The sequence below is a fragment of the Pelodiscus sinensis genome, chromosome 18 (assembly GCF_049634645.1).
Source record: "Pelodiscus sinensis isolate JC-2024 chromosome 18, ASM4963464v1, whole genome shotgun sequence".
Taxonomy (NCBI): Eukaryota; Metazoa; Chordata; order Testudines; family Trionychidae; genus Pelodiscus; species Pelodiscus sinensis.
Window position 1 is genome coordinate 20,953,571 of NC_134728.1, and position 25,479 is coordinate 20,979,049.

A 25,479-nucleotide genomic window follows, 5' to 3' on the forward strand; every position below is an offset into this window, starting at 1 on the left:
ATAAACAAGATGCAATTCAATAAAAAAGAAATGCAACATATTAAACTTAAGAAAATATCAAATTCATAGCTATAAAATGAGGAATAACTGGCTCAGTGGTAGTATTGATGAAAAGGGACTGGGGGGCATAATGGATCCAATTGACTGAGAGTCAATAATGTGATACAGTTGTGAAAAGACTAATCATTCTGGGTTGTATTAACAGCAGTGTCATATGTAAGACATAGGAGGTAATTGTCCTGTTCTACTTGGCACTAGTGAGGCCTCTGCTAGAGCAAGGTGCCTTCTAAGCTGCATGGCAGAACGGCCTCACAGCTGCTTTCTGAACCCCGCCCAGGGGCTCAGGGCTGCCATGCCCAGAACTGCCTGGCTGGGGGAGGGGCACTTCTCCCGCAGTTACAGCAGCAGCTCCCTACTGAGCAACTAGTCTCTCCCAGCTGGTAAGGAGGGGACGCGTTTCTACTGGCTGGAAGAGACAAGCTTCTCTGTCCTGGGCAGGAAGTTGCTGCTGTAGCTGAGGGAGAAGTGCCCCTCGCCCAGCCAGACAGCTCTGTGGGTGGCAGACCTGAGCCCCTGGGTGGGTCTCATTAAGCAGCTGTGGGGCCATGCTGCCATACAGCTTAGAGCGCTGCAGTGCTGTGTCCAGTTCTAAATGCCACGCTTCAGGAAAGAAGTGGACACGTAGGAGAGACTCCAGAGGAGAGCAACAAAAATGATAAAAGGTTAAAAAACTCGGCAGATTTCATCTTGAGAGAAGACAGTGAGGAGAAACCCGATAAACAGGCTTTAAATATGCTACAGGCCATTATAAAAAGGAGAGTGATCAGTTGTCTTCCATGTACACGGAAGATAGGACAAGACATAACGGACTTAATCTATGTTAGGCATTAGGAAAACCTTTCTAACTCTCTGGGTACGTCTACTCTAGCCCCTTAGATAGATTAGGGAAGCTAATGAGGGTGGCTGAAATTGCAGATCAAGCCCGGGATTTAAATATCCCGCTCTTGATTTGCATGTTCCCGGCCAGTCGCCATTTTAGAAATTGACTAGCCCGATGTAACTGCCCGCGTCTAAACGCAGCAGTGAAACAGGATTCCGATTTAAAGCCCTTAATTCGAAGTAGCTGGTAAATCTCATTGCAGGAGGAATACCAGCTAATTTGAGTTAGGGCTTTAATCGGAATCCCATTTCACTGCTGCGTGTAGCAATTACTTCAGGCTAGTCAATTTCTAAAATGGCGACCGGCTAGGAACATGCAAATCAAGCACGGGATATTTAAATCCCGGGCTTGATTTGCAATTCCGATTCCCTTCATTAGCCTCCCTAGATCAATCTAGGGGGCTAGTGTAGATGTACCCTATAAGAATGGTTAACCTGGAAGAGGCTTCCAGTAAACCTGTGGAATCCCCATCATGGGAGGTTGCTAAGTACAGGTTAGACCAACATCTGTCAGGGATGGTCTAGATATACGCAGTTCTGGCTCAGCAGAGGGTGCTGGAATAGATGACCTCTTGAGATCTCTTCCATCTCTCCAGTTCTATGATTCTGTGATTTAAACCTGTGAAACTGATTTCAGCATGTGGCTCTTTGCCTTCTCTATGTATCTTCTGTGCACCTCATCACATCCATTGCACAGTTAGTGTATTTACAGCAACATTTATTGCCACATGTTTTGATCCTGGAGCTTGTTTATAAACAGTACACTCAGACACATCAGAAGGAAATAGGAAAAAATTACTCCATTGAGAGTCGTGCTTTAAACAGCCAATGACAAGCGGAAGTATCTGAACAAACTATCAAACGTACAACCATGTTGGCAACGGCCATCTAATGGATAGCATCCAGTGAGCTGCCCGCTCTTCAAAAAAGCTAGTGGCCCATATCCAGACAACTGTACTGAGTTAGCATAAGGAATATCCATGTTTCAGGAAATGAAAGAGCCATTTACATTGTAGAATTTTATGCTTAAAGAAACATGACCTCAAATTTTCATCTGTCTGAATTATTATAGTCAACAGAAAAAATACCTTTTTCTAGTTCAATTTGGTATGTCAAGGGGCTGCCCCTGTTCTGGGGTGTGCCGCCCAGGACTGGGGCATACTTTAGACCTCCCGGACCTGGCCCTAAAGTAGAATGCCCCTCTCTTAGGGGAAATATGGCACACTGGCCTAGTCTTTTATATGTAGGCTCGGCAGCCTAGTCCCTTAAAGGATCCCTCTCTCACTGGGGTTCTGGGAGGAACCCTCCTTCTCCACCAGTCCCCGACCCAGGGCCCTATCAGTGTTGGGTAGCTCCCTCCATTGGCTCGTTGGGGAGTCCTTCCCGAAATGCGCCAAGCCTGCCAGGGCCTTTCCAGCTCCCCGCCCTGGGTCGCTTCCTACCCCCTGCAGCGGTCCCACCTGCAGGCATGAGTCGGGCAGCAGTAGCGGCATTCCTCAACCCAGCATCTGGGGTAGCCGTGGCAGGGGCAACGGCTGTGTCCAGGGAGGCAGTACTGCAGCTCCAGCATTGGGGGTGGAGCCTGGCCTGGGCCTGGCAGCAGTGAGGTCAGCCGGTCCGGCACCTGTCTCTCTGTCTGTCTGTCTCTGTGTCTGTCTGTCTGTGGTGGCTGGGGCTCTGAAGGTTGTGTCTTAGCTCCTTCTCCTCCGGAGGTCAGCCCCCACTGAGCAGTTCTGCAGCCCTTTATACCTGGGCTGCATTGAGAGCATACCCAGCAGGGCTGTGGGAGTGGGGCCCTCTCAGCCACCTGGACCCGTTGAATTCCCTGAGCTTGAGTGCGGGGCGGTGCCGCCCCGTCACAGTATGTACCTTTGTTCCTAATTTGTACATGGATTAACCATGATTGTTTGTCTAAATTGGTCTGCAGCATGTATGAACAGTCTATTAAAATGTGAAGTAATCATTTGCACATTGAATTATTGCAGTTAGGCATGGATTTGAAGTAACTATCCACACATTAAATACATATGAATAATTCTGAAAATCCGAGTTTACTTTGCTAACTCCTCCATCTCCTGTTGAACCCCAGATTACAAAACAGCTCTAATTTCCAAAACTGCAGTGCTAATTTAAAATAAGCCCAAACCATTCATAGGCTAAGACAAAAGCTGGGCTTCCAACTTCCCTCGTACCACAGGTTAAATTTCACACCTGGAGGTAATGTACATATCTCCATTAGTCTAAATCAATGAAACTTTCTGTAGATTTCAAATGAATCATCGAAGGACTCGTAGAGAAGGACAACACAGCCAAGGTCTTACAAAGCCCATTACAATCCCTCAGAGACTTTGCCTACGAGAGTAAAACCAGCTTCAGGTGCTGGAAATTTGTAACTGGATGAGTTCAAAGGCATCAAACCTCATCAGCAGTGGCCTCACACATTTCTGTGACTCTCTCAGTGGATATTACTGTAGCCAACCTTTCCTGTGTCCTGAACTCTTGAAGACCTTTCAAATGACCTAAAGCTTTGTGTGGCATTTATGTCTCATTTGCAGATGGCCAGCCTGCAGGTTGGAAGGAAGATCTACTCGATTAATGAGGACCTGGTATTTCTGCGTCCATTTCAAGAAGTGGAGACCATCTTAAACCAATCTTTCTGCTCTCGTAGGCCACTTAGACTTCTGGTGGCCACCAAGTCTAAAGAGTAAGTGCCCAGAGAGATAAAGGTATATGGGTATCCAGTACGGTGAGCATATTTCCCTGTGCTGAGTATGGGACACCTGGTGAAATTCAAGTGAGTTTGATGGCAATCAATCAGAACTATGCAGTACAAATGGTCAAATTAACATCAAGTTGACTGAGCCCCTGTGAAAAAGAAATACTGAGTAGCTGGAGTCTTTTTATTTACCTTCTTATCGATAAGGTGTGACTGGGGAGAGGTGATACACACACACACACACATTCCTGTACAACTCTCTGTATTGGATGGAGGTGACTGACTGACCTGATTCAACCTCCCTACCCAGTGCTCTCCACCCTTCATTCCTGGCTGGGCCCCCGGGATGAACCCGCCTCTCCTGGTACTGCACCTTCTCAAGGTGACCTGTGGAGGGCACCGTCACAGACCCCCTACCAACACCCCCCCAAATCAATGGCAAGCAGCAGCCTTTCAGCACTGTGTGGGAAGGAAAGAATGGGAGCCGCCTCCAGCTAAAGAAGGAAATGAGAGTGGGTGTAGGGATGACCTGGCCCATGTTTTTCCCGAGATCATCTCTTCCCTTCCCTACCCTCCCACTCCCCCATGGCTAGAAGCAGCTTGTCTCTTCCTACTTACACAGTGTAGAAAGGCAGCTAACACTTCCAAGCTACTGCTGGCCACCAACTTAACCCAGAGGCCTTCTGTCCTTTGGGTACCGTTTGGGTAGGAAGGGAGTAAGCTATGAGGATGCATTGAGCCCTAGCTTCCAACGTATACATTGCCAATGCCATCTGTCATTGTTTGCTGGGGTACACAACCCACAACTTCGTTCTGAGCCAAAGGGATGTGAGCCAGCAAGACCTGTGAGTATCTGGTATCTAGGAAAACCTCAGCAGGATTTATTGCTTTGAACGGAGAGTAATTGGGGTTATGTCCCATGTGCTCCCCTGCATGCTTTGCTCAGCTGTAGCCTTCGTTAGACCTAGGTCTCCAGGCAGGGGGGCTGACCTACCATATGTTCAGCTTTCCTACGTGCTGCAGTGCAGAGACATGTGCAGCAGCTGTCTCTCATTTTTAATTTGCACAGACTGTAATGACATTCCAGATAGAAACAGAATGTGCAAAGCTGCTTGGTGACAAGTCAATTCTCTGCTCGTGAGAGCTTAACTACTTTGTGGTTTATTGTTTGTTTCTTCTTCACTCTGACTGTCGCTTTAATACATGGCATATCCATGTGGGGAGTTAATGAACAGCATGCTGGGAAGTAAATCTACAGTGCTGTCGCATGCCATGTATTAATTGACCACGTGGTCCCTACTACTGTGCACTAAAAGTTCCATAGCGCACTTTGACCTACAGCTGCATGAAGCATTGCACAGCATGCATGGGTGCGGTGGGTTTGCATTGCAATTTGCCATGCTCTAGCTCTCCATATGCACCAGTCCAACAAGAAACATGGACTAGAGTGGGACATATTGTACTCCAGTCAGGTCCTATAATGCCCACATACCTAGAATTAGCCTCATCAGTTGCAAAATAACATTATTCTTCATATGAAGATTAGATGTTTCATCAAAGGCCTCATTATTGCATGTGGTACATACTACCACAAGCCCTCTGGTTTAAATCCCGTTCAAGGTCAAAAGTTGTTACCATTAGAGACTCTTTGGTGGCCTCCTTTGTGAGTGTGCATGTATGGAGGAGGTTTTCAATTCAGTTCCCAGAAGACAGATGTCCACATCATAAAATTCCTATTCCGAACTACCGGTACACCTCGAATCCTAGTCCGAACTACCTAGTTCGAGCCCCGTGTAGCCGCGCTGCACGGGGTTCGAACCAGCGGGGTTTTAAAAATGGCGGCTCCCCGCTTATGCAAATGAAGCCCGGGAAATTCAAATCCCGGGCTTCATTTGCAAGTGCGGTATGCCTACATTACCCTCCTAGTTCGAACTAGGAGGGGAGTGTAGACATACCCATAGAGACTAACAAAAAATATATAAACAGTATAGCATAGCACAGCATAGTTTAGTAAATATATTTTTGTTAGTCTCTAAGGCACCATAGGACTACTCATTTTTTAATGTTACAGACTAACATGGCTACCCATCTGAGACATTCAGGTATATTTAAAACTGTTTGCAAACAGTCTAAGAATTGTATTGAGCCCATAGCACACAGTGGTATGACCTTACTAAAAAACTGAAGGCAGCACACCTCGGTCTAGCAGTGTACATAAGAACGGCCATACTGGGTCAGACCAATGGTCCATCTAGCCTAGTATCCTGTCTGCTGACAGTGGCCAATGCCAAATGTCCCAGAGGGAAGGAACACAACAGGTAATCCTCATGTGATCCCTCCCATCACCCATTTCCAGACAAACTTAGGCTAGGGACATCATTCCTACCCAGCCTGGCTAATAGCCATTGATGGACCTAACCTCCATGAATCTATCTAGCTCTTTTTTGAACCCTGTTAAAGTCCCAGCCTTCACCACATCCTCTGCCCAGGAGTTCCAGCAGTTAACTGTGTGCTGAGTGTAATTTGACCTGCTGCTTTCTTTTTTTCTTTCATGTTTTCTGCAGAATTATAAAAATCCCGGACTGTCATGATGCTCTATGCTTTCAGATACGGGGGGCAGCACCACCCTACGTCCGTGCTGTGGGCAGAGGTAAGCAAGGGGTGTACGATGTCACTCTGGATTGCAGTATTGAAACACACACAGCCAAACATATCCCTGTGACCGAAGAAGAGCCACATTATATTGCCCCAAGACCACTAAAACACTATGTAGAAGTCTCTAGGAGCTCCAGTCACAGAACAGGATCCTGTTGCACTTGTGGCTTTGTACAAATACAGAGCAATGAGAAAGACCTGTTCCCAAAGAGGTTGCATTCAGGATTCAGTTGAAGCATTGCTTCGCTATTTCAGCAGGGTATTAAATGGCTGCTCCCACCTACAGGAAGCAAAACGTGTCTTGGCTCAATGCTAGGAGAAACGTGTTGTTAGACTGTGGAAGGGTTGTTGAGGAAACTTCATCACTTGAGCCACTGCAGCCAATGCCCAGTAGGAATCACTTCTCTGCTCTCCGGTGGATGGATCATCTCTCCAATGTTCATGCCCTTTGCAATGATGCATTATATCAGCTTTGGGGACAGCTTCTACTTTTCACACCAGTTTGTACTGCTGAAACTCCACTGGCTTTAATGAGTTATGCCTAACTTACACTACTATAAGCAAGAGATGAACTGGGGCCCTTCCTCAGTTCTTTTAAAAGGAGAAAGCATAGCATGGGTCACAGAGGCTATGTCTACACTGCAGTGTTATTTCAGAATAATTGACGTTATTCCAAAATAACAGTCACATCTATAGGGCAAACAGTTATTTTGACATAATGTTGACATAATGTTGAGCTGGAGGACTTCTTACTCCGATTCCTGTAACCCTCATTTCCCGAGGAGTAAGGGAAGTCGGAGGAAGAGTGCTCTTTCTCAGACTTCCTGCTGTGTAGACAGCGCCAAAAGCTGAAATAAGCTATTTTGACTTAAGTTACACAATTGACGTAGCTCAATTGGTCCTACTGTGTAGATGTGCCCAGAGATATTCATTAATACTGTGATTCAAATGAAACTCTGCTCCTAGCTTTATCTTTTGTAACTGCAGAGAGCAAGACCTTTCAGCTGTATCCAGCTTCCTTCCTTCAGTAGGATTGTGTGTATGTACAAATATATAAAGTCAGCATTTAGAAACAATACAAAGACTTATCATCCCATATACAGACAACAGTACCCTGCATCAAAGCATCCTTTTGTTACATACCTTGAAACAAACACAAAATATAATTTTTAAGACAAAGCTTTAAAGCATTTCCTTTAGCTAGAAATGCTTGCTAGAAAGCTTTCATTTCTGGAGCCTTTACTAGAAAAGAGACTGATTACACTGACTCAAATGATTTGCATCTTAGATAATTGAGCTTAAAAGTAATTATGACTTTAAATATAGGCTTTACGGGCTAAATTCTGATTAGAATTTCATTGGTGTAAATCTACTCAAGCTGGTGAAATTACTCTGGATTTACTCTAGTGTAACTGACATTAGAATCTTGTTCCTGGACTCTGGTAAATTGCCTAATGGGGAAATATTCAGCTTCTTTCAATTAACATGAGATAGGCTGCAAACTGTGTCGTTATGCAAATTTAAACAACATCCTAGCTAATTAAGACTAAAAAGAAAAGACCGTCAAAGATCCTCAAAAGATTAGTTTACCCTTTAAGAATTTCATTAGCTTTCTGCTGTGACTGTATCCAGCTTTATGTAAAAATAGCCATACTGGGTCAAACCAATAGTTAGTCTGTCTAGCTCAATATCCACTCTTCTGTAAGTGGCTGAAGTCTTATACTTTAGAGGGAATGAACAGACTGGCAATTATCAAGTGATCCATCTCCTATTATCCAGAATTAACTTCTGGTAGTTGGAGGTTTAGGGATGCACAGAGGAGGAGGTTGCATTCCTGACCATCTTTACGAATAGTCATTGATGGACCATGAACTTGTCTAACTCTTTTTTGAACCCAGTTATACTTTTGGCCTCCAGCAGATGGCCATGCGTTTCACAGGTTGACTGTGCATCGTGTAAAGAGATACTTCCTTTTGTTTGTTTTAAATCTGCTGGCTATTAATTTAATTGGGTAACCCCTAGTTCTTGTGTTATGTGAAGGGATAAATTTTAAATTCATGTTGATTTAAAAGCGGCACTTAAAAAAAAAGATATTTGTCTTTCAGTCAAAGTGAGAAGGACTCTAATGGGCCAGATTCCCCTGTTTTACTTAAATAGGACATGATCCAAAGGTCACCAACATGAATAGCAGATATTAGGTATATAAATCAGGATTAATTCCACTGAGGCCAGAGGAGAATCATACCTTATATGTCCACATGCATGAGCTAGCTGGATCTGGATTTTCTGTAATTTTAGAACGAATTTCTGTAAACAATGATCCAAAGTGTTTAGATAAGTATACAGTGTTACATATTTGCTGCCTGTCGATAATTTTTATTATGAAAACCTGGTGTGGTAGCATCTGTCTACCAAGAGGAGGATGAAAATAAAAGTTTAAATTCTTATTCTTATAAAGAATTATAAATTCTTATAATTTGCAACATAAAATGGAAAGTCCCAGTTTCAGCATAGTTGATAAAATATTGTGCATTGTACTTGACAGAAAATCTGCATAAAGTAACCAATCGTTCATACCTTGCAACATAAGTATTTTCTTTGTGCTACTTCATGGCTTTAAGATGCATTCTGTTTTCACTTTTGAGCACTGAAAGTTGGTAAACAGGCTTATCGAAACGGGTTCTGTGAGTGTGCCTACACTGCAGTTTACACCAGCAGCTGGCCTGGATTGGCTGACTTGGAGATGTGTAATTGTAGAGTGGACATTAGAACACAGGCTGGAGCCTGACTTTTGGGACCTCACCCCTTGTGGGTGTTTAACTGCAGCCTAGACACACTTAACAAATCTTAACATATATTCTGTCAGTCACTGGGTTTTAGGCAGACATAAAGCACTCGAATCCTCTCTCACAACAGTGTATATCAGGAATCACTCCAGTGAAATTCTGTAGGCTTTTTCCAGGGCATAACACTCCAGTCTAGGCCTTCACTGTATGATTGTGCCTTCTGAAATCAAGCTAGACACTCCGAGCTGAGTGTGTGAATGAGGGTAGGGGAATAAAGCCAGTGCTTGATAAGTTTTATGAATGGTATTAGATGATGTGGGTGCTTGTGATGGCAGGAGACTGGACTTAATAGGCCCCTTCCAATTCGAAATGATTAGTATCCACATAGGTACGCACACCGGTGTAACTGACTAGCCACAATGCAAAGTACTAGAGAATCAGACAGTCACACAGCAAGGGTACTTCTACACAGCAGGGCAAAAGTCGAATTAAGAGACGCAGCTTCAGCTGTCAATTGTGTAGCTGAACTTGAAATAGTTTCATTCAGCTTTTGGCATTGTCTACACAATAGGAAGTTGAAGGAAAAACACTCTTCCTTCAACTTCCCTTACTCCTCCGGAAATGAGAGTTACAGGAGTTGGAGTAAGAAGTCCTCCAGCTCACCATTATTTTGAAATAGCAGCTTGCTGTATAGAGGCACTCTTTATTATTTCGGACTAACATTGGTTATTCTGAAATGCTGTTGTGTTGACATGCCCCACGTTACTAGAGTGTGATTCACAACCACATCTTACACATCAGCTATGATGTATTAATATATGCACTGAGACTACGTCTACACTAGGAGTTTTTTTCGTCAAAAATATGCAAATGAGGGACTCATTTGCATGAGTTGTAATCTCATTTGCTTATTTCCTGCCAATCTGTTTTTGTGCTAGGGGTTTTTGCACAAAAACAAGCAGTGTGGACGTTTTATTTTTGCGCAAAAACCCCTTCTTCGGCAAGATCCTTTACCCCAAAAAAGGAGGTTTACTGATCTTTTCACTCCCTCGGTTCTCTTAATCTTTGCTGGGTTTCTAAGCTACTTGAACTCTCCTCTGGTCTGTCCCTAATCCAGGTTCCAAGGCTGCAGCTGTGGGACTCCACTCAGGGCAGTGTATTTTGAAAGTGAATGGGAATAATATGATGAATGAAAATTACACTGAGGTCCTTGAGCACTTTACAGCATACAGGAACAGGCAGCAGGAATTGCTGGTGAGTACATACATGTGTGACCTAGATGGAACTTAACATTGTGAGGGGAAAAATAATGCAAGGGTCTTACACAAATGTGCTCCTTAAATATTTAAAAGCAATCTCAGAAAGTACATTTTCACTTATCCACCTGCCCCTGTGGCGCTCAGCTGTAATTAATGGAGGTCGTAGGGGTGAATCCCTGAATAGAATTTACCCCCTAGGTGTAAAATATGTGTGAATCACAAGTATTCCAGTCCACACACATCTAAAGATTGCTTCCCAGATAATAGCAGAGGTAGGTTTGAGCTACAAAATTTAAACAGAGATTCATATTTTATACTCCTAAATTTCTGGGGGGATTGAATCCGGATTCAATTGAGGGCGGGGGGCTGGACTCGATGACCTCTCGAGGTCCCTTCCAGTCCTATAATTCTATGATTCTATGATTCTACTTCAGCCCACTTTGGAGATGGGGATCAGCTGCAAAATTCACATATATACCTGACGGGTACTGAATGAGGGAGTTTGCTGGACTAGCAAAGATTAATTCCGTCCCCTCTGCTTCTGGACTCCTGGCTCTCCCAGGGGGCCACTAGCCTTCCAGCCAGGCTCCCCCCTGGCCACTGACTCCTAAGCTCCCCTCATGGCCCTTGACTCTGGCCACTCAGGTCCACTCCCAGCCCTGACCAGGCTCCTGGCCACCAGCCTGTTTGCACCTGGACTTCTAGCCAACGCCTGCTCCCAGCCACTGGGGCTCTTTGGTCCAGAGAGGTTCAATCTGTACATCCAGGTTTATATTACCAACCTATACCCCTTCCTCAGAGCATTCAGATGTTTCTGTCTAGGTTATTAATTCTTAGGCTGTGGTTGCAACAAGGTTTCAGGTGCCAGTAGTGTAAACTCAGGCCTCACAGACAGCACACAAACCCAGACTGCTAGAGGACAAAAACTTCACAGTCATCATCAAAAGGTTTGAAATCCATGTGAGAAGAAAGTGTGAAATGCAAGTATATCCCCGATGAGGCTGAGTCCACTTTTCATAATATTCCTGTTCTTCTGAAAGGGCTTGTACCAGTGGGTGTACCGAACACATGAAGATGCTGAAGAGGCCAGAGCTCAGCAGTCAGCATTTAATGTGTACTTGAATGGCAGCCATCATGAGCCCGACAAAGGACAGCTCTCCATTGAAGGAAGTGGAGAACTGGAGCCCCTTCATAAAAGCCAACAGGAAGCAGGTAAAGGAAAGTCCACTTACTTTCATGAAGGAAGAATACATAGGCAGGCAAGTCAGGCTTTTTCTAATTACTTGGGAGAAAAAAAGGGGTGGGGTGGAAAGACAAAATGCAATTATTGCTGGAGAAAATCTCTCATTCTAGCAAAATGTGCAGGGAGCTGCAGCTTCCCAGACGAAATATTGTCATGCTGCAGTTTATTTGGGAGGAACATGAATTTGGGAGGTGAGATGGCAATCTCACTGCTGTGGCTCTCAACAAAGAGGACCGTCCCTTGCTCTGAACAGAAGAGACAGCATTTATCAATTATGAGACAGCATTAATCAATTATGAGGTGCCTAAGGGTACTTCTATAAGTACCAATGTCACAAAGCTAGGCAGGCAGAAGAAAAAAAAACCTTTTTGACTTGGGCCTCACCTGCTGAGAAAGTACGGGCTAACTGGAGTTGTCTAGTTGGTAGCTGTGACGTCAAGCCTCAAACCAGCATGATTTTACAGTTTCTGAGTTCGGGGTCAAGATGCATCACATTGAGCCCCTCCCCCATGCCACATGTAGCTCAACTTCTTTGGGTAGTTCTCCTCACTTAGTGGAAAGCAGTGTCTGATTCGCTCTGGGTCTATAAGACAGTCAAGAAGCCCTTCAAGGGGACTCAGCTGGAGTAAGGGACCGTGGGATATAGTTTACTGGCCACCACAGGGTGAGCTAAAACTGATGAAAATGAAAGGTTAAAATGACAGAAGATTCTTTCTCTTGAGACATCTGGTCCCCATTTGGTATTTTGGCCATGTGGTTCCCATCATGGGCATTAGACTGTGACTAAAACAAAGGTGGTATTTATACTGAACAGAAAACTTGAGTCAGATTTAACATGATTCTCTAGCATGGCACAATTTAACTAGAGCAGGTTCTGGCTGCCCAGCTCATACAGAGAAGGCCTCTGTGCCATATTGGCCTCAGAAGTATTCCTGACATGCCTCCAGTGAAGGATGTACACAAAGCATTTGCAAAGACTAGGACCTCAGCAAGAATCAGGCCTTCTGTGTTTATATCTTCCACATGTTGTCTGTGTTTTTTAGCCTGCTATGCCAAATGGAAACAGATTGACATCTCCCCCACCTTACCCTACAGGACAGACACTCGTTCTTGAAGTTTCTGGAGGGAACACTTTTGATAACTGTGTGGTATCATCTCCTACAAATTAGGAGCTGGGTGATGGCAGCAGAAGAGGGAGGGAGAAGTGTTCCATGGAGCTGCCTGGGTAATATGGCTGCAAATTAAAAGCCTGCAAGTAACTCCAGCTAGAATAAGACCTTCTTTGTAATTTAAGTGACGTGGATATTTAGAGGGTGTGCTAATAGTGTCAGCAGCATTTCTGGGTACATCTCATTCTACAGGCAACCTTCCCCTTAGCTTGACAGATTATAACTATACATAAAAAGACTAACTAGATATTAAGATACTGATAGAGGAAATTGATTGATGTGGGAGAATATTCCCAAAAAACACTCAAAGCAAATTCACTCCGCGGGGTATAAGTCCAGGCTTGCTGGACGCCTGTTAACAACAGAACTGGGATCAGATACACAGCATCGCAAGTCGCATGCAGACGCTGATGCACCAGAGTATCTGAAACCAAATACTGCAGCTGTTAAAAACAGGGACTTGCACAAGAGGAGGGCAAACAGGGACATTCCAATAATTATTGGGAACCTAGAACTTCTCCACCCTCGGGGTTGCAGAAGTAGGGAAGATCACTACTGAGCTAGGGCTGGGGCCAGAGCTGGGTGGAGGGAGGGAAGACTGAGCTCCTGCATCGGTTAGAAAGGGGGAAATGAGCCTCAAGGCAGAGAGGGGGATCAACTTCCTCCTGAGAGGGAGGGCAGAGAGCTGCCCCAGAGCTGAGGAGAGGGGTGACAGCGAGCTCCTTCCAGGGCCGGGAGCAGAGAGGGGAAGCAAGCTTCTCCCCAAAAGGGGTTACATTTAAATTCCTGCCCATGCCCCATGCCCCTGCTCCTAAAAGGTAGGAGATGGTCCAGAACACGTCCCTCCTCCCCCCGCCCCGGGACAGGTCGCTGCAAGATGCAATTCTAGGCTGTTTCTGCTGGTGAAGTTGATACTTGGTGAAATTCATGGTGGCCTTGGAGAGGAGCTGGTGACAGCACTGAATGCCCTGCCCCGGGATGACTCTCCCTCTGGCACAGCTGCACCCACCCAGGAGAGCCTGGAGCATTAACTGCAGTTTGAAGCATAGTGGTGCCAGAGCTTCACGCGTTTCATCCAGGACATTGAGGGCTAATGTAATTCACCCCCCATTTGAGAGCCCCAGCCAGGTACCATGATCTGTACCATAAATGTATCCTGGGCAGAGCTGGAAGCAATAAGTCTCCTGCATGTGCATGCACATGTGCAAACCTGCATCTGTGTATGTGGGCATTACTGAGGGTTGGTCCAGTAATGATTTACCTTTGGTTCCAGTCTCTCCGTTGATCATGAGCGAAGACACGCCTCTCATTAGCTTGACTGTGGATAATGTCCATCTGGAGCACGCGGTGGTGTATGAATATGTCAGCACTGCTGGGATCAAGTGTTTTGTCTTGGAGAAAATCGTAGAGCCGAAGGGTTGTTTCAATCTGACTGCAAAGGTACCTGCCACACGAGTTCATTAGAATGCACCGGCATCGAGTAACTAACTCCTGTTTGCTACAGGCGAGTTCCACTGACTCGCCCTTCGTTTCAACTTTTTGGGGACTTGAGTCAAGCCACTGTGGCTGGAGTGTCCTCAGCTGGGAACTCTCCCAGTCAAACTCTCCCTTTTTTATCTGTCCATGAGAGCAGGAGTTTGCTGCTCCTCTGGGCAAAGGTGAGATCCATCCCTTCAGGGAAGCATTTGCTTCATCTTGGGATAACATTATGAAGGCTTTCCCACATCAGACAGCTTGAGTTGGTTGACACAAGGAATGGATATGATTGCTGCCCACTGTGGGCAGGAATGATTGGTAGTATCTTTTGGTGCTTACTACAATGGACCAATAATAAATGTCTGTATCAAGGAACAATAACGGTATTGGCACGGCCATGATAGGACAAAGCAGAAGTAACAAGAGAGGGAAAACGAGCCAGAGAAGGAAAATATTTCCTGTGGCAAAGCGACTGTTTTGAGCACATTAAATATATTTTTAAAACTTCTGGCCAAAGATTTGCAGTGTTGAGTTTAGGCATGAATCAGAGGGCTAATTAGGCAACAAAAGGCTGGATTTATGTTAAATGCCACTTTCCTCAAACATGCCAAAATGTGGGCTGTGCAGTGGAAGGATATTGCAGTATTCCTGGCTATTGGCACTGTACCACTGAAATTTTGTCTCCTTCTTCAGATTTTACAAGCCTTTGCTGTGGACGACAGTCACTTTGTGAAGAACTGCAAGAGGCTCATCTCCCAGAGCAGAGCTGTGGAGACCATGCCTGAGTACGATTTCCGGCAAACCTGTGACACTAAGCTGGAGAGTATCTGCAAAAGGCTCACCAGCTACTACCAGGTGCAGTATGATAACCATCAGTCGTGTAGCTAGACAATGCTGTACTGTCAAGATGGGGGCGGCCTGAGTATTCTTTGCTGTGTTTCCCTCATTAATGGCTTTAGAAAGAAGTGTCATACTGGTTTGAGCACAGAACTAGAAGTTACGTAGATTGCAAACTCTATGAGACGAGGACCTGTTTGCAGAGCATGTGCTACACTGTCCTGACTACAGGCTACAATGCCTGGACTCCTCTGCTGACAAATCCATCCTGCCCATCCCAATGGAGGGCCCAACCTGCTAATTCCTCTAACAGTAACAAGAGCTGTCAGATGTCTGTGTTGCTCGCACCTGTTACTATGATTGAATGAAAACATGGTGTAGCTCAGGGCTACTCCACACGTGGCCCACAGGCCGTTTGTTTGTGGCCCGCGGTGCGGTTTGGGTTGATACATGTTTTAGTAGTTAAATTACTGAACTGTTGTGAAACCAAAACAAAAAATTAGTCAATATAATGATTTTCTGTTGACGTGCGTTTTAGTAGTTAAATTTCTGGACTGTCATCACTCATTAAAAGTGCTATCACATGGGTGGAAATTGGGTACATTTTGTATTTTATTAATATCAGCAGAATGGGGCTGGCGTGTTGTATAGACTTGCCTAACTTTTTGTATTCATGCCCATCAGTGTGAAAGAAGCTATTTGCATATACATTTGCACATATATGCAACCACAGTTGTGGCCCTCAGCATGTGCTGTGAGTGTCAGTGTGGCCCCCGGGGCTTCCACAGTTGAGTATCCCTAGTGTAGCAGCATGCACAAACTAAGTGGCTACGTCTAGACTGGCCCCTTCTCCGGAAGAGGCATGAAAAGCAGGCAAGTCAGAATAGGGAAATCCGCGGGGGATTTAAATATCCCCCGCGGGATTTAAATAAACATGGCCACTGCCTTTTTTCCGGCTTGGGGAAAAGCCGGAAAAGAGCGTCCAGACTGGCGCAATCCTCCGGAATAAAGCCCTTTTCCGGAGGATCTCTTATTCCTACTTGAATAGGTGGCGGCCATGTTTATTTAAATCCCCCGCGGATTTCCCTATTCCAAAGTTAGAAATTAGCATGCCTTTTCCGAAGAAGGGGCCAGTCTAGACATAGCCAGTGTGTTTTGCTGCAGTTATCTGACACATTTAAAATCTGAACCTAAGATAAAACAATTTTCAATTAAATCAAATGCCATTTTTTCCAGTGATATTTTGAAACAGTATCCTCCAGGCTCACAGAGAGGAGATGGCTATTGGAATGGGAGGCTGGCTGGGAAAAATGAGGGCCTAATGTGTTGCATCATTTTTTACAAATGAAATCTCACAAACTTGCTTTACCCCTGCCCCTTCCAGTTTGCAGATGAGCTCAAAACGAAGGTGAGCCCAGCCTTCAAACAAGCCACAATGGAGCTTCACCCCTTCAACAGCATGGATTTCTGCCCCACCAACTGCCACATTAACCTCATGGAGGTGTCATACCCCAAAAACACTACCTCAGCCGGAAGGTCGTTCAGCATTCGCATCGGACGGAAACCGTCTATAATTGGTCTTGATCCGGAACAAGGTGCTAATTAATTCCCAGTGCTTCAGTGATATTATCTAAGTAAAAAGATTAGTTGCATTTCTGGCTGCTCAGTGAGCTGAAGACAGATCCAATGAAATGCTGCCTTGAGAAGATATCTTTTTTCCCTTAAAATGCTAATAGTAAGATGACAGACAGTGTGCCGTTATCAAGGGAGCTGACAGCTTTATTGGGCACCTGGCCAAGCTGGAGGGGGCATGACTCTGTGTTTCACTCCCAGAAGGGGCGGGTCCTCAGGTGGAAGGGGCAGGACCAGGGTAGATGGTCTTTGGCGTTGATGGGGCTATAGTGCGTTCCCCTGCCTTCAGTACTGGCACACCCCCATCTCCAGTCCTAAGAGCCACCTACAGTGATAGCGCGGCACCCCAGCAGTGATTTAAAGGGCCTGGGGCTCTTGACTCTGCCACAATAGTAGAAACCATGAGCCTCAGGTCTTTTTGGAATACCAGGCCCTGGAGCAACAGCCCCCTTTCCCCCTTGTGTCAGCAGGCCCGGCAGTTGGGGCCATGCCAAGTGCCCGAGGCACTGTGTTATTTTACTGTTGAGCAGCTTTAACAGCCAAGCAGTGTGGTTTTCTCATCACAAATAAATGCCCTGGGGTGGTCTTCCCACTTAGAAGCTTTGACTTATTGAGTGGAAGAAAAAGTGATGGGGCTACGTGATTCCATAATGTGAAGTTGTATCATAAACACGGGTTAGAAACCTTAAGTAGCCAATCAGAGGGCAGTACTATTCCCTCTAAGCTGCCACTAAACTAATTCCCGCCATGGCTGCCACTTAGGGTTTCCCTGCCAGGCAGATACTTGTGCTGCAATGTTTCCCTGTTGTACCTCTCAGAATACACTTCCGACTCATTCATTGTCTAGTAACAGGAGTGTACAAGAGGACTCGCAGCCCTGGAAATCTAGACTATCCAACGTACTGGAGAATGGCCCTGGCACTTTTCATTCAGGATGTAAAATGTCAATTTAAAAAGTTAACCAGTTAAACACGGTTTCACCAGTTTACCGTGGAGCAGCCCTCCATCAGCATCATGCTGTGGTGGGCCTGGCTGGGCCAGAGCAGCCTCCCACCCACATCTGCAGTTGGGGGGTGCTGCTCCAGTCTGGCTGGGCCACTAGTTGACTAGTTACCAGTAAGCATCACCCAGTAAGGGTATGTCTACACTAGTCCCCTAGATTGATCTAGGGAGGCTAATGAGGGCAACCAAAATTGCAAATGAAGCCAGGGATTTAAATATCCCGTGCTTGATTTGTATGTTCTCGGCCGGTCGCCATTTTAGAAACTGACTAGTCCTAAGTAACTGTCCGCGTCTACACGCGGCAGTGAAATGGGATTCCGAAATAAAGGCCTAACTCGAATTAGCTGGTAAACCTCATTGCAGGAGGAATACCAGCTAATTCGAGTTAGGCCTTTATTTCGGAATCCCATTTCACTGCCGCGTGTAGACGCGGACAGTTACTTCAGGCTAGTCAGTTTCTAAAATGGCGACCAGCCAGGAACATGCAAATCAAGCATGGGATATTTAAATCCCATGCTTCATTTGCAATTTTGGTCAGCCTCATTAGCCTCCCTAGGTCAATCTAGGGGGCTAGTGTAGACATACCCTAAGAGTGAAGTTTACCAGGTAACTGGTCAACCAGTTAATCTTTTATATCTCTACTTTTCATGAGAGTAGGAGGGACCAGTCACAATGTCCCAGTCATATTCCAGCTCTGCTATGGATATTCTCCTTGCCGCTCTTTGTATGTATTCTTTCCTTTCCCTAAAAATAAGAAAAAAATAAAAAACAACAAATAGTCTAGCAGATCCTTAAAGACAAACAAAACATGTAGATGGTATTATTGTTCGTCTTGTGCTGCTAGACTATTCGTTGTTTTTTAATTTTTTTCCAGTTACAGACTAACTCGGCTACCCCTCTGAAACTAAAAATGAGAGGCATTCTCTTTAGGGTCAGTTTTCCCATCTGCAGCTGGGATAATAATGCAGACCAATACAACTGGTTTCTCTCAATCTGAAATTCGATCGCACTTTGAAAATGTGTTTCGCTTCCCATATGGTCAGGGCTATACTTGGGTGATGTAATTACATAGAGTCATAGAACCATAGAATACTAGGACTGGAAGGGACCTCGAGAGGTCATCAAGTCCAGTCCCCTGCCCTCATGGCAGGACCAAATACTGTCTAGACCATCCCTAATAGACATTTATCTAACCTACTCTTAAATATCTCCACAGATGGAGATGCCACAACCTCCTTGGACAATTTATTCCAGTGTTTGACTACCCTGACAGTTAGGAACATTTTCCTAATGTCAAACCTAAATCTCCCTTGCTGCAGTTTAAGCCCATTGCTTCTTGTTCTATCCTCAGAGGCCAAGATGAACAAGTTTTCTCCCTCCTCCTCATGACACCCTTTTAGATACCTGAAAACTGCTATCACGTCCCTCCTCAATCTTCTCTTTTCTAAACTAAACAAACCCAATTCTTTCAGCCTTCCTTCATAGGTCATGTTCTCTAGACCTTTAATCATTCTTGTTGCTCTTCTCTGGACCCTCTGCAATTTCTCCACATCTTTCTTAAAATGCGGTACATGACTTGGTGTGATCCTGAAATACAACCATGTCAAAAAGTTCAGTTTTCAGGGCATGGAGAAGTCCTGTAGAATAACTAGACAATTATATTTTTGCTATAGTGCTTTAAAGAAGGTTCAGAATTCCTAGACGGAAGCACACAGTCTCTATTAAACACTGTAGGATTTTAAAGCAATTTCTATAGACTCACCTGTTTAAATTTCTGTATGAGCCTGTTGGTTTAATTCCTAGTAAATTCCATAGAAACTTCTCTAAGTATCGAGAGATGGTTCATAGAGTCACTAAAATCCCACTAACTCCTTCCTTCAATGTTTAGTAGGTACTTTGAATCCAGTCTCGTACACCCAGCATTGCATCACCACCATGGCTGCACCATCATGGCGGTGCCTAAGCCCAGAAGATGGAGAACCCAGCCCACACGAACAATATGAAGGTAGCTTTGGCCAACAGAATGGGGGAGCAAACCAGGAGGAAAGGGGACTCAGCTTTCTGCTGAAACAAGAAGACCGGGAGATACAGGACTCATACCTTCAACTCTTTAATAAGCTGGAGATAGCAGTGAAGGAAATGAAGCAATACGTCATTCAGATAAATAAGTGAGTAAAAGACCCCTGTGTGTTTTGTGTTTGTGCTGCTGATGGCACTTCCTGAAAAAAGGGACACACTGTCTGAGAAAATGGAAATATGCAACCACAGAAATATGTTGTGTCCATCAGCACGAATGTGTGCGTGCCCACCCAATGTGCCACTGCCTTTTGCTGGATGGAGAAGGCTGGACTTGCTCAAATGCAGATCCATCTGCCTATTTGTAGAGCCCTGAGGGGATACAAAAATGTGGATCTGCCTCCCATCTGCATCTGCCAGGCTCAACTCATCATCCGATCCGCAACCTGGATTTTACTTGCGTCCTCACAGCAAATCATCGGGAAGGGATGGGGGAGGGAGCACAGATGAGCGAGGAGGGGGCAAGTTTGTGCAGGAAAGAGGCAGGCAGCATGAAAGCAGGGGCTGGGGGTTAGGGGCAGCAGGGACATGGCAGCAGGGCTCCACAGATCAGTCATCACCAGGCGTGGGGGACAGAGAGGGCCCAGACAGGGCTGGCACTTAGCTCCTCCTTCAGGGTGATTTAGACAGAGTTTGTTGTGTCCTTTTCATATAGGGACCTGTCCTGCTATTCCTGCCCCCACCTGGCAGCTGGCAGGAGAGGGAGAGAAGAGTCCTGCATGGGTATCCACTCCACTCTCCGCATATATGCAGGGTTGTATCTCTGGGTGTCTAGACAACAGGGTTTTGTCGACAAAAGTGGACTTTTGTCGACAAAACTATACCTGCGTCTACACTACCGCCAAGTTCTGTCAACATAACATCTATTCTACGAGGAATAATGCCTTTTGTCAACAGAGTTCTGTCGACAGAATGTGTTATTGCATCTACGCTGTCCTTGGCGTCTACACTCTCATGTCGACAAAGCGGCTTACTTTGTCGACAGAACTGGATGTAGTTTAGATGCTCTTTATTGACAGAAGCTTTGTCGACAGTATCTGTCGACAAAGCCTCTGTCGATAAAAGCCTGTAGTCTAGACGTACCCTATATGTCAGTTGCACTATTACTGAGCTGGTGTAGGGTCTTTGCGCTTACTGGCTTGAAGTCTGTGTTAGACCGAAGGGTTGTCTATACTGCTTCTGATTCCTGTATTTGTTAAGCTTCAAGTGTAGGCTAAGTGCTGTATTAGGCACAGACACTGGGAAAATCCCTTCCTTGAAGAGTTTGTCTATAAGACTGACAAAAAAGCAGAAGCCAGACTGAGAAGCCCAAGGACAGGAGCTATTTTAGATAGGAGAGCCTGGCAGACTAGTTCATTCCATGGAGAGGGGCTGGATGGGAGAAGGCGCAAAGATAGGAACAGGAGAAGAAAGGAACAAATGAGGCTGAGAATGTTGGAATGAAGAAGGAAAGGGGAATATGGCAGGATTGGAACCAGTTACAAAGGCCAGTGCTTATGTCCCAGTTGTGCATTTTAGCTGGTGACTGTGGTGGTTGTGAGTGTGTGTCAGGCTCATAGACTCTTGGGATACTTGCCCTACTTGAGTTATGGGGGATAACGTTTTCTTATTCTAAGATGAACAGTGGAAGGGGCTCAGTCTTTGCTTTCTATTCTTTTTCTGGGCTTTCAGCACTGAAGTCAGCTTAACAGGTCAAGTAAAAGGGATTGGATTCTCTTTATAAATGTGATTACAGTTTGTCGGACTCAGGGCATGCAGGAAAATCTGCAAGGCTTTAGACCTGTCTGAGCAGGAAGAGATCTCCTGAAAGAGTTAGCAAATACTGACTACAGGGCTTCCTCCATTGGCAAGTAAAAGGCAGATTTATGGTGTATGCTTTGTGGTTTTTGGAGTGCCAGTTAGTGTCTAGAGAAAATCCAGCTGGAAAAAGGATGCAAACAAGGGGACATTTCTTCACTCTTGATGGAAGTGAGACTGTTTGTGCAGAATAATTTATTTCAGTAAATAATTACACTTCAAAATGCGCCTAAAAATCTCACAGTATTTTGCAAAAAACTGGGTGGGTGCCTATTCCTAGCATACTGCGACAGCACTGTGTTGCGGTCTTTTTTTTAATCCCAAATACTGTGTTAGGGGAGGGGATCATCTAGACCTGTGCAAAACTCTCATAACCAAAACTCACCTACTTTTCAGTATTGTTAAAGGCAATGTTTGCTTAGATATTTGAACCTTAAACAAGTCAGAACTTGGCAGTTTTTGCCAAGTTTCACGTTGTACTTTAGGTTTGGAATGAATGCAAAATTCATCTATTGTGAGTTCACATGAACTAAAACAAAACAAAACTTGCATGAACTCCAGTGAATCAGACTGAGTTTTATGTAGTTCCCATCTATATATAGCTAACAACTTATAGAAATGTTCCTTTTGATTCCCAGTGTCCCTTGGGTTCAGATCACAGTAGCGAATGCATAGCTCACAAGTTTACACACAGTCACTGAGAGCAATGTGTTTTACCTTTGTAGGCTTTTATCCACCATAACAGAACCCACTGGCACATGTGATTCTCTGCCCACTGAGGAGACATCCCCACCTTCCTTGGGAGCCGAAGAGAGCGACACTGACAAAGCTGAGCATGGTGGGATTAAGAAGGTTTGTTTCAAAGTTTCTGAAGAGGACCAGGAAGACTCAGGACATGACACAATGAGTTTCAGAGACTCCTACAGGTGTGTTTAAAGATATACATTGCTCTGCCTTGTGGTTGGTCTAGTACTTTGAGGTGACTTAATCTCAGTATTACAGTACTGGATGGTAACTAGACAGATCAAGACAGATTAATGATCAGAAAGTCAAGTAACTACAGAGGTGCATGCTGTTGAAATTGATAATTGTGAATAATAATGGCATTATACCACTACTAATACATGGTAGCTATATATGATGCTTACACTATAAAAGCCCATGAAAGCTGATGCCCAAATAAATTTGTTAGTCTTTAAGGTGCCATAGGATTCCTCCTTGTTTTTGCTAAAACCTATTAACATGGCTACCAGAGTTTCCTGTAAGCTGGGTACTTGTGCGGCCACTCAGGAGAGATTCAAATGCCGCCCGGCTGATGAGCAGAGAGCCCACAGCAGGGGTTTCGGTGCACATTTGCACATGCCTTGGCGAGCAGGAAAAAAATCATTCTGCACATGGATGGAAAAGATTAGAGGGAACACTGATGGCTACCTCTCTGCAACTTTAAAAGTGCTATGCAAACTATAGTTTGTCCCCAAATCCTTACTGCTTACTTAGCAAAACTCTCCTTGAAATAGTCTTGCTGTTGAGTAAATGCTTCAGGGTGTTTCCCATTACCCAATTAATGGACCTGTATTTCTGGACACTTAGGACTCGATTCCATTCCCACAGAATCCTATGGCAAGACTCCCACTGGTACCAGGGAGTGTAAGAACAGGCCCCAGTTCCTGCTCATATGTTACACGTTTAAGTGTATCCAGTACTGGATTCACAACATTGCATCAATTGGACGTGGTTCACATGTCACACAGGCTATCACAAGATCCATTTACTGCAGGGTCAAAAGATCAGAGATCCACGTAAGGTCAAAAAGGAGGCTGTTCTTCAGTAAAGTGCAGCAGCTACTGGAGGGATTTCTCCAGGGGGTTCAGGAAGAGTCGCCCATTGCTTAAAGACCTACCCCGCAGCTTCTGTAGTTTTTCCTGATGGTTGAGTGCCTTATGTGTATAAACGCATTGCCCACAGAACATACAGACTAATTAGACTTTGGTAATGATTATGCTGGTGGTTGTCTCTTGCTCCCAGTCTCAGGTTTCTAGGGCAGACAGTGTTAATGTAGCACCAGTTCTCAGGAGAGCTTGCCTGCCGACTTGTAATGATACTATATTGGTCATTGTGATTTTAGTTCTGAGGCAAAACAATTTCTAGACATTACATTGCACGATAAAAGAGCAAAGGAAAAGCATGTACTGGACTGTACTTCCTAATATTAATATGTGTGTGGTGATCTGTTACAAGGATAGCCACCCTTAGTGTTACGCATTGTGGGCTGATAAACTGCCATATGATTCCCCTGGCAAACACAGACATCTGAATTTATCCTTGGTGTATCTCCAATCATGTCTGTAGTATTACACAAGGCATTATCTTGGTTCCAACTGTGTTTCTGTTCATGGGAAAGTTATAAGACCAGTGTAGTGTGTAAAGTGGAATGGTATTGTAATATGCCCCCCCCCCCCCATTGCATTACTCCATTTAGGATCCTCCAGTAATGCTCAATTTGTAGGAAGCAGTAAGACCTATCATGGGTACAAGAACACCTGCAAGGGTCCTCACATCAAGCAGATCTTAAAGTATCGTGTTCCTCATGGTCTTTCAGTAGGCGCAAGCGCTCCCATATCTTGCAGGAAGTCCTGTGAAGCCTCTGGCCAGATCTTGGGAATCCCCCTTCAGGTTTTCAAGATAGAATGAAGCACGCCAAAGTTTTTCTCATGGTGTTCTCACTGTGGACATGAATGGTTAACCAGTTAACTGGTAAGCCTCACTCTTAACAGGTGAGGCTCATCAATTTTGGTTAACGGGCGGGCACTGGAGCTGTTCCCTGCCGGCCCAGCTGGAGCAGACCCTGTCCGTGTCAAGCCCAGCTTGGGTGCGCTGCAGGCAGGGGCGCTCTAGCCAGACAAAGCAGCCCCTATTCGCAGCCAGGGGGTGGGGGTGCTCCAGCCTACCTGTGGTGGGGGGGGGGGTTGCTCCAGTCCAGCCGGGCTGGAGTGGCTCCCCCTCCCCCCCCCGGCTTAACCAATTAAATATTATGTTTAGCCTGTTAATTAAATGGGATTTTGCATCTTTAGTTAGCACACTGAACCAGCTGCTGGTTACATAATTACCAGTGCCCTAGCCAATGCCCTAAGAGATGCCCACCACCACTAGGGTTTTTAAAGATGCCTAGAGAATTTAGGCACCTAACTCCGTTAAATCCTTTGAAAATCCCAGTCGATGTGCTTTGGGATTAGAACCCAGCTGTGCAGCACCATGTTAGAACTAGCTTCTCTGGGGCTTATTTCTCTTAGGAAATAATAAGCAACATTATTTTCAAGTCAGTGCTTTGTTTTGTAGTCAGCTGTATGCTATTAAGCTCAAGTTACCTCACTGCACAGAGATTAACATAGAAAACACTCCCTCCCCCATGCCCCATTCACAACCCCCCCAAAACCAAGACTTTTAGAATATCAAAAAGTCTAATTTGACTTTTCTCCTCCTAACCCATATAACTGTGAGCCACAGACACTCGACAGAGTTTCCAGACTGCTTGATCTTATAAGAGATACTATTGTAAGAGGATTTTTTCATTTAAGTCTGTGAACAATTTCCCCAGAAGTCGAAAACTCAGAAGGAGAAATGAACATTTAGCTTTAAAAAAAAATGGATCTTTGAAACCACAAACACAAATATTTAGTCAGGTGTCTCAAAATCTTGTTTTTGAGACAAGATTGATGTGCTGCTTCTTCTGGAATATTTGCTCACACACTCCACAAGAGCTGGCTTTCTTGGGAGAGTACGTTTTTAAAGGCAGGACTTCAGAAGAGATGAAACAAGTTGCCTTTTTCATTTTTCTAATGGGGAAGGATGTGCGTGTTCTAGGCCTGCTCTAGTACACAGCGGGCTTGTCAAA

General features: G+C 44.9%; 1 protein-coding gene and 1 long non-coding RNA gene across 7 annotated transcripts in view; one reads left to right on the forward strand and one right to left on the reverse strand.

The window, feature by feature from the left end:
- PREX1 (phosphatidylinositol-3,4,5-trisphosphate dependent Rac exchange factor 1) overlaps window positions 1-25,479 on the forward strand; it is a 267,346-nt gene that overhangs the window by 216,800 nt on the left and 25,067 nt on the right. For 3 of the 4 annotated variants that reach the window (XM_075901237.1, XM_075901236.1, XM_075901239.1), the window contains 9 exons: window positions 3,495-3,643; window positions 6,220-6,305; window positions 10,214-10,350; window positions 11,396-11,567; window positions 14,041-14,207; window positions 14,937-15,098; window positions 16,465-16,675; window positions 19,603-19,882; window positions 22,313-22,513. In XM_075901237.1, the coding sequence (XP_075757352.1) occupies window positions 3,495-3,643; window positions 6,220-6,305; window positions 10,214-10,350; window positions 11,396-11,567; window positions 14,041-14,207; window positions 14,937-15,098; window positions 16,465-16,675; window positions 19,603-19,882; window positions 22,313-22,513 (1,565 nt within the window). The remainder of the gene's footprint in view (window positions 1-3,494; window positions 3,644-6,219; window positions 6,306-10,213; window positions 10,351-11,395; window positions 11,568-14,040; window positions 14,208-14,936; window positions 15,099-16,464; window positions 16,676-19,602; window positions 19,883-22,312; window positions 22,514-25,479) is intronic. The other variant, XM_075901238.1, reaches the window with a different exon arrangement.
- Window positions 1-25,479, reverse strand: part of LOC142818856 (uncharacterized) — a 244,659-nt gene that overhangs the window by 12,505 nt on the left and 206,675 nt on the right. The gene's annotated exons all lie outside the window — the stretch shown is intronic.